Source organism: Trachypithecus francoisi, unplaced genomic scaffold, assembly GCF_009764315.1.
Source record: "Trachypithecus francoisi isolate TF-2019V2 unplaced genomic scaffold, Tfra_2.0 Lachesis_group19, whole genome shotgun sequence".
In the NCBI taxonomy this organism is placed as follows: Eukaryota; Metazoa; Chordata; class Mammalia; order Primates; family Cercopithecidae; genus Trachypithecus; species Trachypithecus francoisi.
This window is the reverse complement of record NW_022681464.1, coordinates 47,560,951-47,575,537: the sequence shown is the minus strand read 5'-3', so window position 1 is coordinate 47,575,537 and position 14,587 is coordinate 47,560,951. Positions and strand designations below refer to the sequence as shown.

The window sequence follows — 14,587 nt, the reverse complement described above, 5'->3', positions numbered from 1 at the left end:
AGCGCCTGGTATACAGCAAGTGCTGCAGGAACACATGTGAAGTCAATACATCTAGAATTGGGCCTCAGCAGCTCGCCTCATGGCCCGTAAGTGAACTGCGTTCTTTCCTCCGTCATCCCTATGCCCACAGCAAGGCTTCTAGTCAAAGTGTTTCAAGAGAATGTGTGAGAGAATAAGGCTCTGCCTCCTCTCACGGGCTCGCTCGCAATATGACAGATATGCCTGTGAACCCGGCTGGGCTCGTCACTGCCCCGCTTCCTCTCCATCCCTGGGCTCCCATCATAAGTACTCTTTTCACCATCCTGGAGTGTCTCCTCCCCATCACCACATTTCTAAGAGTCAGGGCTGCTCACGTGTGCACGGACCACACAAACAGAAGGGCCCCACGCCCAGCAGCCCGGTCCCGGAGCTGTGACGGGCGGGACTACCCTCACCCCGGACTCTGACCCAAACCCAAATTCCTGCCAGAAACAGAAATCCCTTCAGGCCTCCAGGATCTTAAAAGGACACAAGGAGGTGAATTAAAGACCCCTGGCCCTTGTTTTACATGCAGAAGTGAAATCGCCACACCATGCACAATTCCCTCTTTTCCTCCCATGCTAAAGAACAACCTAACTGTGCAAGGACGTGTGACCTGGATGAGCTGCCCCAAAGAAGCCTGTCATCCAAACAAATTATGTAGTGTTTATTCAACGAAATACTTTCCTGTTTTGTCATTTCCAAGCACCTAGCCCAGTGCCCAGCGAAAAACTCAATGAAAATTGGCTGGGTGTGGTGGCTCAGGCCTGTAATCCCAGCACTTCGGGAGGCCGAGGCGGGCAGATCACAAGGTCACACAAGGTGAGGAGACGGAGACCATCCTGGCTAACACAGTGAAACCTCGTCTTTACTAAAAATACAAAAAATTAGCCGGGCGCGGTGGTGGCACCTGTAGTCCCAATTGCTTGGGAGGCTGAGGCAGGAGAATGGCGTGAACCCGGGAGGCGGAGCTTGCAGTGAGATGAGATCGCGCCACCGCACTCCAGCCTGGGCGGCAGAGAGAGACTCCATCTCAAAAAAAAAAAAAAAAAAATCAATGAAATTCAGTAAGAGCTCACGCCGACTGGCTCTCCGGGCCCAGACAAACAAACATCGGGGAATCGCATCCAACAAACAACGGGGAAGAGTAACGGAAAAGACATGGAGTCTAAACTGCTTACCAACATGTTTGTTTGAATTCCATTTCCACTTTGTTCTAAAATCCAGCAAAATAATAAAGCGTCTCACTGGGTGGAAATCAATCTTCACTGAATACACTCAGAACAATTCATCACGCGGCGACGTAAGTTCAGCTTACCAAGGCATCGACAAGAATCTGAGGCTTGTTCTGTTGTTGTTTAGAAATGAACTACTGACAGAAGAGTGTCTGTTCACGTGAGTTTACAGCAGGAATTCTGACAATGCTGCCATCCCTGGAAACCCTTAGGAGCTGTTCTTCTAAGGATGTCCTCAGATGCCGCTGGCAAACAGGACGCCCATGTGGCTCTGCAGACAGCCAGCTGGGGTCTCAGAGTTCGCAAATATTTGGGGGCCAGGTTTGGTCAATAAAGCGAGTCAACGGCTAACAACTGCCTGTTGCCATAAAGTCATGTTTTGAGTAGCAGCCGTGTGCCTGAAATAACAGTAACTATTTACTGCATGTTTACACACGTGTCTGGCTTGGCTGCAAGTGCTTTATCTGCATAAATGGATGTATTTTCCCCAACAAACCTCTGAAGTACCTACTGTTGTTGTCATTTTCACATTACAGATAAGGAAGTTGAGGCACAGGGAGGTCAGGTTGCTCACCATATGCCACACAGGGTGGTGTGGTACAGCCAGGATTTGAGCCCAGTAACATGTACATGTGTATAAACACATCACTGTCCTCTTCGCTCTAGGGCAAAATACATACAGAACCTTTTTATTTTTTGAGACAGGGTCTCACTCTGTCACCCAGGCTGGAGTGCAATGGTGTGATCACAGCTCACTGCAGCCTCAAACTCCAAGGCTCGAGCAAACCTTGTGTCTCAGCCTCCTGAGTAGCTAGAACTATAGACACACGCCACCACATCTGGTGGCATCTTGCTATGTTGCCCAGATGGGTCCAGAATTCCTGGGCTCAAGCGATCCTCCTACCTCAGCCGCCCAAAGTGCTGGGATTACAGGTGTGAGCCACTGCTCCCAGCCCCAAACATCGTTACAAAGATGAAGCGCTGGGTGGCTGCATCTCTGTGCGTGAGCATACTCCATGAGAGTGGACGCAATACTGGGACCAACGTTCCGTAGGGAAGTGAGTCCCAGGCAACAGCAGACGGTTGCTACACTGCCCCGGGGGGAAGGTGGGCTGTGCCGTGGCAGAGCCTGCTTCTGCAGAGAGGGATCCCCATTTCCAGGCTGGTGGTCAGAGGCTGTGAGGACACCAGCAGCCCACCAGCACACTGCCTATCCTCCCTGTGGGCACCAAACCCACATCAACAGAGCATTGTTCACCACACATCAGCTGTTAGTGGCAGGGGCCGCCCATCTCCTTCGAAACCTGTCCTTAAGCCAACACTGAGACCCTCATGACCCACCCACAGCCACTCCCACTTTCCCACCCATCTTTCTGCTCCCTTACTTCCCATCAAGACCCACACTCAAACCTTCTGATAAGCTCAATGGTATTGATGCAATTTTCTTTCTTTCAAAATTGTTTATGTTCATTATGATAAAATGTACATAACATAAAATGTCCCATTTTTTCCCATTTTCAGGTTTGCACACTCACACTGCTATGCAAGCCTATCACCATCGTGACGCCTTTCTGCTTTCACGCCTAAGCATTCCAAAAGCAGAATGACAAATGCCAGTGAGGTTATCTAAGGCAGACGTGTAAAAGTTTGTATTTTCCAACTTAGAACACAGACAACCCGATCAAACGCTTAGTATCGGCGTTCAGTTTCGAGCTTCAGCCTCCTGCCTCTCTCCCTCTGTCCCCTCCTGCCCCGACTCAGTTCGAAGGAAACGGCCACAGTGGGAGGATCTGAGACAGCCCCACATTCAACCCTGACACGGTGGCCCCCACTGGTCACTGTGTCCTCGAGGAGGGTCTCTCAGGCCTGTGCAGATCCTGAGCCACAAACTCAGATCACGCCCACACCTCCTGGGGCTGTCTCAGGGAGCACACACGGCCACATATGCGAAAGCACCTGCCGTGGCAGACAATTAATCTTCACTCCTTATGTCAGCTCTGTGAAACAGCGTGCGCAAGATCAAGATAGCATCCTTCCAAAAGGGCAGGGAAAACACCCTGAATTTTCTGCAATTTTATCACAAAAGAAAAAAATGAGTGTAGATGATAGACCAGCCAGGTTTTCTCCCCAACTCCCCATACGAGGAAGGCTGTACCGTGGTAACACCGTGCTTTGTCGTCCTGGGGCAGGGCCTGCTGAGTCTCACGGCTTTTTCAGTGAGTGCCAAGGACACTGCTACTCTAGGGCCCTACAGACAAGATGACAAGAAACAGGTGGTAGGATTCAGAAACACTGATATCAGGATGATTTTCCTAAGAAGTCAGGCAAACCCAGCAGGGCACACTGTCTCATGCCTACAATCCCAGTGCTTTGGGAGGCCACAGTGGGAGGATCACTTGAGGCCAGGAATACAAGACCAGCCTGGAAAACATAGCAAGACCCTATTGCTGCAAAAGGGCATTAAAGTTTTTAAAAATTAAAAACAAAAGTCAGTTTGCTTGGCCGAGGTGGGCGGATCATGAGGTCAGGAGATCAAGACCATCCTGGCTAACATGATGAAGCCCTATTTCTATTAAAAATACAAAAAATTAGGTGGGCGTGCTGGTGGGTGCCTGTAGACCCAGCTACTTGGGAGGCTGAGGCAGGAGAATGGTGTGAACCCGGGAGGTGGAGCTTGCAGTGAGCCAAGATCGTGCCGCTGCACTCCAGCCTGGGCGACAGAGCGAGACTTGGTCTCAAAAAAAAAAAAAGAAAAAGAAAAAAAAGAAAGTCAGACAAACCCATCAACAGCTGTGGATGGTCTCTCCCTCAGGGGTGGCAGACCTAGCAAGCCTAGCACAGAACCCCCATGTGAAACAGGCACACCCCCATCTCCCTAAGGAGTCTGGAAGCCTGTTGTCTACTTAGCAACTGGAATATGAGTTCTTTAAAATACAATACGGCACCCAGAAACATTTAGTAACAAGTATTTTCTTCTGTACAATCTCTGCAGCTGTACTGTCAGCCCTCTGTATCCACAGTTTCTGCATTTATGGATTCAACTAACTGCAGACTGAAAATATTGAGGAAAAAATACAAATAACAATAAAACAATAAAAAATAGGCCAGGCGCAGTGGCTCACACCTGTAACCCGAGCACTTTGGGAGGTCAGGGCAGGAGGATCGCTTGAGCCCAGGAGTTTGAGACCAGCCTAGGCAACATGGCAAAACCCCGTCTCTACAAAAAATAAACAATTAGCCAGATGTGTTGGCATGCACCTGTAGTCCAAGCTACTCAAGAGGCCAAGGAGAGAGGATCACTCGAGCCCAGGAGGTTGAGACTGCAGTGAGCTATGATGGCACCACTGCACTCCAGCCTAGGTGACACATCAAGACCCTGTCTAAAAAGTAAAAAATACAATTTTTTAAAATAATAGTATAACAACTATTTACACAACATTTACATTGTATGTGGTATCGTAAGTAATCTTATGTGTGTTATAAGTATATGCACCATCATTTTATATCACGGACTTGAGCATCCACAAAGGACAACAAGGCTGATTGTGCTAACAGAGCACAGAATTAGATGCCCAACTAGGGCACCATGTTATTATTTTGTATTCTTTTATTGCCCCTAGGAAACCTTGAACTAGGAGATGTCTTCTCACACCATCCTGGAGTATTCTACAAATGCCAACTTTAATTGAGAGGAAAAAGAGTCCATACTCCCATATTGGACTATTATTGATTAAAAATGTTTAATGGAACCATAAACCACCACCCAGATGTCAAACGTGTTTATTTTTGCATCCCATTTCTGAGTTCCCCCATTTAAACATAGTATCCTGAAAAAACACAGAGACCCAGGACTTGACTTCGAGCCAAGTCTGAAGACCCTTGGCCTGTGACGACTCCACGAGACTCTGGAGGAGAGGCGATTATCAGCCCAGCACAGGCAGGTGGCAGGGCTCAGGTTCAGCTAAAAGCCCTATCAAACAGGATATAAGGAACCAGAGGGGAAGCCATGTGCTGGAGATTCCCACCCCCAACAACTCCCACCCCGACGCCAGCCAGTTCCGACCCCCATAATAGCTCCCACCCCCATCAGCTCCCACCCTGCCAGCCCCAACCCCACGCCAGCTCCCACCTCCACACCTGCGCGGGATGTCGTCAGAGTTAACTGTGCAGATCGTGATGACACTCAGACTGTGCACTCCTGAGACACAAGTATGGCATGACAACTGTTAAATATCTGCTAAATGAACCCCTGATTTTTATGAGGCCTTTCTGTATAATCAACTTCAAGAAGACTATGAAAGAAGACGGGGAAGAACATTTATTGAGCACCACTATAAGCCAGACTCTGTGTTTTGGTACTTCACAAATGTTATTTCACTTAATCCCTATACAGAACCTACTCACTGGCCATTATCTCTACTTCAGTGTGGTAAAGAGGGCACTTCAGAGAGGTCAGCTGATTCATCAACGTCACAGAGCAGGAACTGGAGGGTGACCGGGGCTGGCTGCTCCTGCTGGAAGCAATGCCTTTCCCAGCCTCTGAGCTCATCCTCCAACAGAGAGCACAGAAGCATCCAGTATGAAGGACTCTAGGCCAGGTGCAGTGGCTCACGCCTGTAATCCCAGCACTTTGAGAGGCCGAGACAGGCGGATCACGAGGTCAGGAGATGGAGACCATCCTGGCTAACATGGTGAAACCCCATCTCTACTAAAAATATAAAAAAATTAGCAGGGCACGGTGGCGGCGCCTATAGTCCCAGCTACTCGGAAGGCTGAGGCAGGAGAATGGCATGAACCCAGGAGGCGGATCTTGCAGTGAGCCGCCACTGCACTCCAGCCTGGGCGACACAGCGAGACTCCATCTCAGAGAAGGAGGGTAGGACCCAAGAAAGTACGAGAGGCCACATATGAAAGCAGCCACCTGCTTTCTGCACATGTTTGATTTCTCTAGAGCTAAGTGGCTCCATTTCAGGGATAACTACAACATCGAGATGTACAACGGACAAAAGCCAGCATTTTCCAAAGAACCTAATGAGACATGTCGGTTGCTCTGATCCTGGATACTCAGTGGCAGGGGTTCATCTTAAACAATGCTCAGAGTTACTGACTGTAGAGCCAGCATCAAACTGGTCTTGGCTGTGCTATCAGCCTAACATCCAGCAATGAGCAGCCACCATCACGAAGTCTCCCTGCGCGATGCTCTGATCATAAATAAAAAGAGCTGGAAAATGAAAGGTTTCAGCGAACAAACTCATCTGTCAGATTAAATATTAATTGGAATAGTTTTGACTTCATAATTTTTATATTTAATTTCTTTTGCTATTTTAGCTATTTAAGAGCTATAAAAAGATATTTATAACTATCTTTATGTTGTACACACTCAAGTAACCTTAAAATAAATATAGTTTCAGGGAATACTGAAATTACTTCTCACCCTTATTTAAAATGGGTAAGTACACATCTCAGACATGAGACTACCACCATGCCTCTAAAACAAAAGAAGATAATCACATTTGATTATCTTGAAACAGTATAGAATGGTTTACTGGGAAGAAAATGGAGAAGAGTTTGGTGCTTATGGGAATAACAACATAAATTACATGTTATTTACACACAGAAACGTTATTAATTAAGGTGAGGTTTATAACTGAGGACTACATTCAAGGCTAAACAGCATGAAGGAAAAGCCAAGTCCAAACACCACAGTATGTGCAAATGGCTCTCAACAAACTTAACTTCCCTGGAGAAAAAGCATTTGAGATTTTTACAAAAAGCCATTATCAATCATTTCTATGTCTACTAAATTGCAAGTAGGAAGACTGTCTAGGCTTCTCCTGTGCACATCACAAAAGAGTACATGGACCTAAGACAGATCCTGAAGCTGGAGAGGAAGAGGGTGGAAGGAGAGACTCTGCAGGAGATGAGAAAGCATCAGCAACAGCATCGCCATTAAACACTGCACAAACAACTGAGAGGTGGGCTCACAGTCACTGTGTCCGGAACTCTGGTCACAGCACGAGAATGAAGGAAGGCAACTCTAGGGGGCCTCCAACTCCAGGATGAGGAGTCTGGACTCTTGTTATGAAGCAAGAAGCAGCCCTGGGAAGTTCTGGGGCAAAGGAAACTTATCACTAAAACCTCACTCTAACGAGCATCGGCAGAATCAGAGAGAGGACAGAACGGAGGCAGGGAGGTGGTCTCATGACACTGTTTCTCCGCAGCACTTGACATACACCTGGCAAGAGCTCCGTCAATATTTGCTCAACAGAAGCAGCCCGCCGGGGACCGCTGCACTGGCGCAGGTGGGACGGGCACACGGGAGCTGCAGATGGTGGGAGGCGACCCCCAAAACATTTGTGGCTTCTCCAGAGTGCGTGCTATGAGAAGCTGTCCCTGCCTGCTGTTCTCTCTAAAACGCCTTCCAGGTCTTGTCATTGGGAAAACACTGCCCGCTGTCTGCCCACCTGGGACCTTCACACTGCACAGCCCCATGTTAAAGACTGAAAAGTTCTGTAGTAAAGAAACTGGTTTAAGTTTCTTCTTCCAAGCTTTGGCCATGAATTCACTCCCACTCCTTTTATGGAGGAACAGCTCTCAATATGTCTTAAAGCGCGCATTCGCTGGGCAGCTCTGGAAGGCGGGGGCTGAGGGCAACCATGGGTCAGCCACAGGTGCAACCTTGCAGAGGAGAGAAATGAGGAACGCGCAGAAGGTCTGTGGGGTGGGAAGGGCACACTGGGAGCTGCTGCTGAACCCAGCAGCCCAGTCACACCCCCAGCAAGCCGACATCCTGCACTCGGAGCCCGCAGGGTAAACAGCTCCAACTATTCCACTTACGTGATTCTTCTTTTTCACTCTCATTAGTGGCTGAGAAAACCTGGTCACCAACATCCACAAAATAGCACTTTCAGATAAAGACTACTAACTACCCTCCTCCTCCTTTATGAGCGAAATAACCTTAATTTATTTAACAATTAGATCTGATTCTCCTTTCACCGGAAAGATTCACTATAAATTCTATAGGAATTTGGTTCACTTACCTAGTTACTGAGGTTAAATGCTTTTTCTCTAACATTGAAATAATTTAAAAAGTCTAAGAAAATTAACTGTGCAAAACCTTTGCAGTATCTAAGGGTGGCACCATGGGCCGGGAAGAGGCAGAATCTCAAGCCAGCAACATCTTTAGGATGTGTGCAGTGACACCCAGGCAGGATGCGCTCCAAGTCAGTCGAAAGCACAAGAAACCTCAGATGAAATCTCCACCACTGTGATGGCACCTGGGATGGAGGCCAGCGGACCCAGTCTGGAAGGGTCCCTGCGTCCCTCTGCTCAGAGGAAATGGGGGTTTGTTTTTAGGACCGACAGAGTCTTATCTTTCCAGAGTCCATTCACCTACATCATTGCCTCAATGAATGACAGCCAGGCAGAAAGAGGGCCTGTAAGAACAAAAACAGTAAGTTTTGGACATCTGCGTTTTTACGTGTTCAACTGTAACATGAGGGTGCAACACATGGCACTCAGGCGGCCTTTAGAGCCGCATGCTGCAAAGAGCTTCACAAACGCCCTGTGAGGCAGGCGAGGGCTGCTCCACGCACGGCTGAACCGTGGAGGACACGCCCAGTTCTGAGCACAGTCACCGTGAACAGGCGACCGGCAACGGAAGGAAGCCAGTTTCAGCGTAGCCTCAAAAGTTAGGATCAACCGATCCTTCTGGAAATTCAGTTATGAGCTTTAACAGAATTCACATCTTTGGACCCAATAATTTTGCCTCGGGGAGTTCATCCCAAGGAAATAATCAAATATACAGAAGAGTTTTTATGCACAAACGTGTTCATCAAAGCGTTATTCCTAAGGGTGAAAACTGTCAAAAACAGGACTATCCAACAATAGGTACACAATTTTAAAATTCAAGTACATGTACATGAAAATATTATGCAGCAATTTAAAATCGTATTTATAAGAAAAATGCTCATAATGTAATGTTAAAAGGAAAGATCAGGTTACTATATTAAATACTATTATGAACACAGTTCTGTAGGAAGACATTTGCAAAAGAAAAGACTAGAAGGATTTAAGCCAAAATGTTGCCTGAAGAAAGATTCCCACGGCAAAGATGCGTGTGGGAAATTATTTTTCTTCTTTTGACTCTTGAGCTTTCCAAGTTTGCTTACAATGAGGCGATGTTACTTGTAAAAGGAAAAAATTAATTTTTGATATAAAATAGTATCTAAATGACTGAAATCATTTCTAAATTGTATATGCTAAGAAAATTAAAAATAATGTATCCCAATTCCTGTACGCAAGCATGTTCACCTAAGATCATAATTAAGAAGTTAAATGTGCCATAGGCATCTATGTGAGTGTACCCACACTCACCCAGGAGGCACGAGGTGAGTGAACTCCATCATGCAGGACTGCCGGCGTGGCATGGGGACACGGGCCTTCCAAACTCCTGCCACCCTCACGGTCATTTCACACGCTCCAAACAAACGCAGCTTCACGCCAGGTCGCCCAGTCCTCCCCTACAGCCGGAGTGCCGCCCGAAACCCTCTTAAAGAGGAATTCTGAGCCTCCACCCTCCAAGAGAACTGGAACATAAAGTGACAAATTTCTTTTAGTGGACGTATGGTTAACTGCCCAGGGACATTTGCCTGGCCCTAACACAAGATTTAAAGCCTAGGGAAGATGCCTCAATGCCTTATCTAAGGCAAGACTCCTTTCCATTAGCCCACAGAATCAGCAAAATCCAAAATTTTAAAAGCAGCAACCCAACTAAGGCAGTGGGCTGGGCACCGGGCTCCTGCTCATCTCCCTCTAAAGCTCCACCTTCACCCAGTTGCCTGGGCAGGCAGAACGTGTCAGTCCTTCATCCTGCACCACAGGGACTCTTACAAACTATGTGGGCAGACAGATGGGAAGGGAGACCAAGAATAAAAATGATGAGCCAAGTCTCCAGGGACCCAGCTCCAGAGAAGGTCAGGCACTCACATCTCCTTATCTCACTGCTGGTTACTTCCTAGAGAGAGATGGGGAAGCTAAAACTGCCGCCCTGCAGGTGCTGGCGCACCCAACAGTGTGAACACTATTCAACACGCGATGGTCTCCTGAGAACAGGTAGACCCATTATTTTGATCCCCCCTGCTGAAGGAACAGCACAAGTCAGGTGATTTCTTTTGAGACATGCCCCCCTCGAGCATCCTGGCCTCTCTCTGAACACTGCTCTGCCGGGTGCCAGCTCCCAGTGCTTCCCAGACTTTAAAGTGAGCCAAGCACCTGGGATCTTGTGGGGATGAGAGTCCTGATTTAGCCGGTCTAGGTGATGCCAAGACCCATTAAATCTCAGTCTCTGAGGGTGAGACCCAGGTGGTGGAGAAGCTCCCCAGGGAACCCCGTGTGTACCCGAGGCCACACAGCGTGAGACAATCTGGAGAGGCCACTGGCACCAGTCAGTTCCTGCGTGCACCGAGCGCGCCCCGCGGGGAGCACGGCCAGCGTGACAGCACCAGCCTCAGAGTTGCTGTGACGCCTGGCAAAGGACACACAGCGGGAGCACGGTGCCCGGCACACTGTGGTTCCAAAACAGCAGCTGTGGCGTACACCCCACCACTGCCGCCGGCACACCTGTTACTCAGCCAGGCTGACATTGTGGGCAAGAGGCCAAAGGAAGGAAACGAATTCTTGGGAAACTCATAAATGTGAGCTGAAAGACAGGAGCCAAAGTATTCTCAGTACAAAGAAATGATAAAATGTGCAGTGATGAGCACGGCCGATTAGCCTGACATGTTCACTCCATAACACATACATGTATCCAAACATCTCACTGGAACCTACCAATACAGACAACTATTATTCATAAATTACAAATGAAACAAAAACGAGAGCTGCGGAGGAGCGAAAAGTGGGTGGCTGTGAGCAAGAGGGGAGGAAGGTGGGGTGACGCAGGCCCCAGGGGTAACCGCTGCCACATACCTTGGCTTCATATGTGAGAGGTACTGTGCTACCTGCAAGAATCCTCCAGGCAGAACCACGGGATTCTGAGTCTTCTAAACACAGGCTCAGTCAGGCCTTTCCCTTTCCCTTGGGGCAGAGGAACCCCCAGCACCCCAGAGTGTGAGGATGGCGTGGCTGTCTCAGTGGAAGCCACGTGGACCAGCATCAGGTGCAGCAGGGTGAGGAGACGGCCCCAGAACCCTGGCCTCTGTGGGCCACCCTGCGGCCTCCACCCTGCAGTCAGGCCCATGGACAGGGCAGCTTCCTGAGAGTGCGCCACTTTTTCTCGGGCTCCTTTTGTTCCGTGTTCACTTCCTTTTCTTGTTCCCTCTTCCTCCCAGAACTACTCTGAAGAGCTTCTCTACGTCAACTCCTAGGTGCCGCTCCTCCCCAGCTGCCTCCTGGGGTGTAGGGACAAGGGACAAGGAGGCTGAGCACATCCAGCCACTTCTCAGTTGCTTCTGCTGCCCACCCCCCCCCGGGAGGGGTGGGGTATCCACGAGGGAGCTGCCCACCCCTGCCTGGAGGGGAGAGGTATCCACGAGGGAGTTGTTCCTGAGACGGAAACAGCTGAAGCACACACGGTAAGGATGAGGAAGGGCAGGGTTTCCAGACAGCTGGGCTGCAGGTATGAAGATGGTTCGAGAGAGCTTGGCTTTGCACATGCTCCCCCAACCCTTCGTCTACACAGCTGCGGAGCTCATCCACATGGGCCATGACCCACACACCACAACCCAGAAGGAAGGTGTACACAGCTGCGGAGCTCATCCACATGGGCCAGAGAGTAACCAGCCCCTCACAATCTGGAGGGAGGCATCCACACAGCTGCCAAGCTCACCAGCACAGGCCCTGACCCACCTCCCACACCTCGGCGGAGGCACTGTCACTGAGACCCCATGTCACAGATGTGGTGCAAGCTGCCTCAGGAGGTCTCCTGTAGGTGCCCATGGAAGCGACCAAGGTTGGGAAGAACCGTCCCCTCGTTCTTCCTTGGAGCAGCACCACAGTGGCGCTCCTTCTCTTCACACTGAAGCCACAGGGAGCGCGGAGGAGCGCGAGGCTGTCTAGGAGCTGACGTCTAATCCAAGGAGAAGGCCCATGCCAATCAAGCCTGAGCCCCTGCCCCTCTCTCCAGGCATCCCAACAGCCTGACCTGCTCCCTCCACAAAATCTGAAAAGCTGCAAACTTCTGGGACTCGTGGAACCAGAGAATAGGGTCACTTCTTGTGACTATTTCTACCATCTTTCTTTTAAATAAAAAGCAACCCCCTCAAAACCTCTTTTATGTAAACACGTTCTCCCCGGATTTCATGAGGTTCCTCAATGTCACAGAGCCCACCCAGTCTGTCTACAAGGAGCCAGAGGCCCAGAGGATTCAGTGGCTTCCTGGGATGTTATGTGAATCAGACAAAAGAGCTAGGATCTGAATTCAAAATCCCCTGTGTCTTGGGTGAGGGCTCTGAGTGCCAGCCAGACTGTGTGGTTCCCTGCAACCTGCCAGTCAGGGCCAAATCACCTGCACACCGGGGTGTCCCACTTCTCCCCGCTCACTGCAAGACGAGTTCTGCCCAGTTGTCCAAGCACACAAATAAATCTGAGAAATTAAAGATGGGGAGGGATCAAGCACACATCGGCAATTAATCTTTTCCCTCGGAGAATCTTCCCGGTTCTGGAAAGAAACCACACTTCCCCGACCCTCGCTCAGCAAGTGACACATTTCCTTAGAGAACAGAGACTTGGAAGACGCTGCGAATACTGCAGGATATTGTGTGTAGACTATCATTCAACAAAAACAGAAGCAAAAAGTGTCAAACGCTTTTTCAAACTGCTATTGAGAGAGTGAAGGAAAACACATTATTATTTTGTCAAAATCAGTCACCACAGGAGCCTGAGCCCTTGACGGCGCTGGCCTTCAGCTCCTGACTGCAAAGCCAGGTTCACTGCATGCCCTTGACTGTGCTGGCCTTCAGCTCCTGACTGCAAAACCAGGTTCACTGCATGCCCTTGACGGCGCTGGCCTTCAGCTCCTGACTGCAAAGCCAGGTTCACTGCATGCCCTTGACGGCGCTGGCCTTCAGCTCCTGACTGCAAAGCTAGGTTCACTGCATGCAGTGGTTTGGGACTTTATTGCCTGCCAGGAGTGGAGGTAAAGCCTCGGATTACCTGGAGCACGCTCACCTGTGAAAGCATCTGTGGCCTGAAAACCAGCTTCCGGCATACTGCTCCCCAGACAAGCCTGTGCTCCAACTCTTGCGCTGTCCCGTCGAGGAAGCCGCCGGGCGAGGCTCAGGTCACTTCCATTTTAGCCTGTCCGAGTCCATCGCTCTGCTGGGCCGGCCTCTGAGAGCATCCGCGGCCCACCTGCCCAGCTCCGCGCGGGCGAGCGGTACCCGGGTGTGGCACCTGGGCGGCGGCGGTCCCCGCTCCCGTCAGCCGTCCAGCCAGGGCGCGGAGGCCATGGCGCAGGTGGAGGGGCTGACCCTCAGGCCCTCAGAGCACGGGCGCCCCGGGCCGCGCCGCTGCCAGCATCCTGCAGGTCGCACCTGCACGCGGGTGCTCCTGATCCCAGCCTCGGCTCGCTGTGCTCCGCCTCTGAAACTGAAAAGCAAGAGGTCACTTTCCTGATGACTGGCAAAAGCATTACAATTAACAGGCCTATAGAGGCCAGAAAGGAAAAGCCACGCAGCTGCCTCCAGGACCCCACTGTGGGCATGGGGGCTCCTGCAGGGGCTGCCAGGGTGGGAGGAGATCCATCTGCCCCCCAAGGCCACAGCTATGCTCCTCCTAAGGCTCAAATGTCCCTCCCGGGCCATTCTGCCCTCACAGACACCCTGGGGAAGAAACTCATTTCTCAAGCTGGTTCCCAAGGCCTTAGACTGGGGTCTGCAGTGCATGGCCACTGTGGTCAGCACTGCAGGAAGAAAATGCAGGACTTGCATGGAGCAGTTTTTAAAAGTGATTCTATCTATCTATCTATCTTATTTATCTATCTATGAATGAATGGCAGGGTCTCACTAAGCTGGCCAGGCTGGCCTCAAACTCCTGGCCTCAAGCAATCCTCCCAAAGCACTTGGCTTCCCAAAGTGCTAGGATTACAGGCATGAGCCACCATGCCTGGTCTAAAAATGGACTCTTAAGAGGAAAACAAATGCCCGCACTATCTTTTTAGTGAGAATGGAAAAGAAAAGCAAATTTAGTCTATAAACTGCTCCATATGTTACATAATAATAAAAGCATTTTGCCTGTAAAATCCCAGCACGTTGGGAGGCCTAGGAGGGAGGATCACCTGAGGTCAGGAGTTCGAGATCAGCCTGACCAACATGGAGAAACCCCGTCTCTACTAA

The 14,587-nt window shown here is 49.8% G+C and overlaps 1 protein-coding gene across 6 annotated transcripts in view; it reads right to left on the bottom strand.

Annotated features, from left to right (window-relative positions):
- Window positions 1–14,587, bottom strand: part of LDLRAD4 (low density lipoprotein receptor class A domain containing 4) — a 436,719-nt gene that overhangs the window by 247,856 nt on the left and 174,276 nt on the right. For all 6 annotated transcript variants that reach the window (XM_033178426.1, XM_033178431.1, XM_033178430.1 and 3 more), the window contains one exon: window positions 13,422–13,841. In XM_033178426.1, the coding sequence (XP_033034317.1) occupies window positions 13,422–13,461 (40 nt within the window). In that variant the 5' untranslated portion in view covers window positions 13,462–13,841. The remainder of the gene's footprint in view (window positions 1–13,421; window positions 13,842–14,587) is intronic.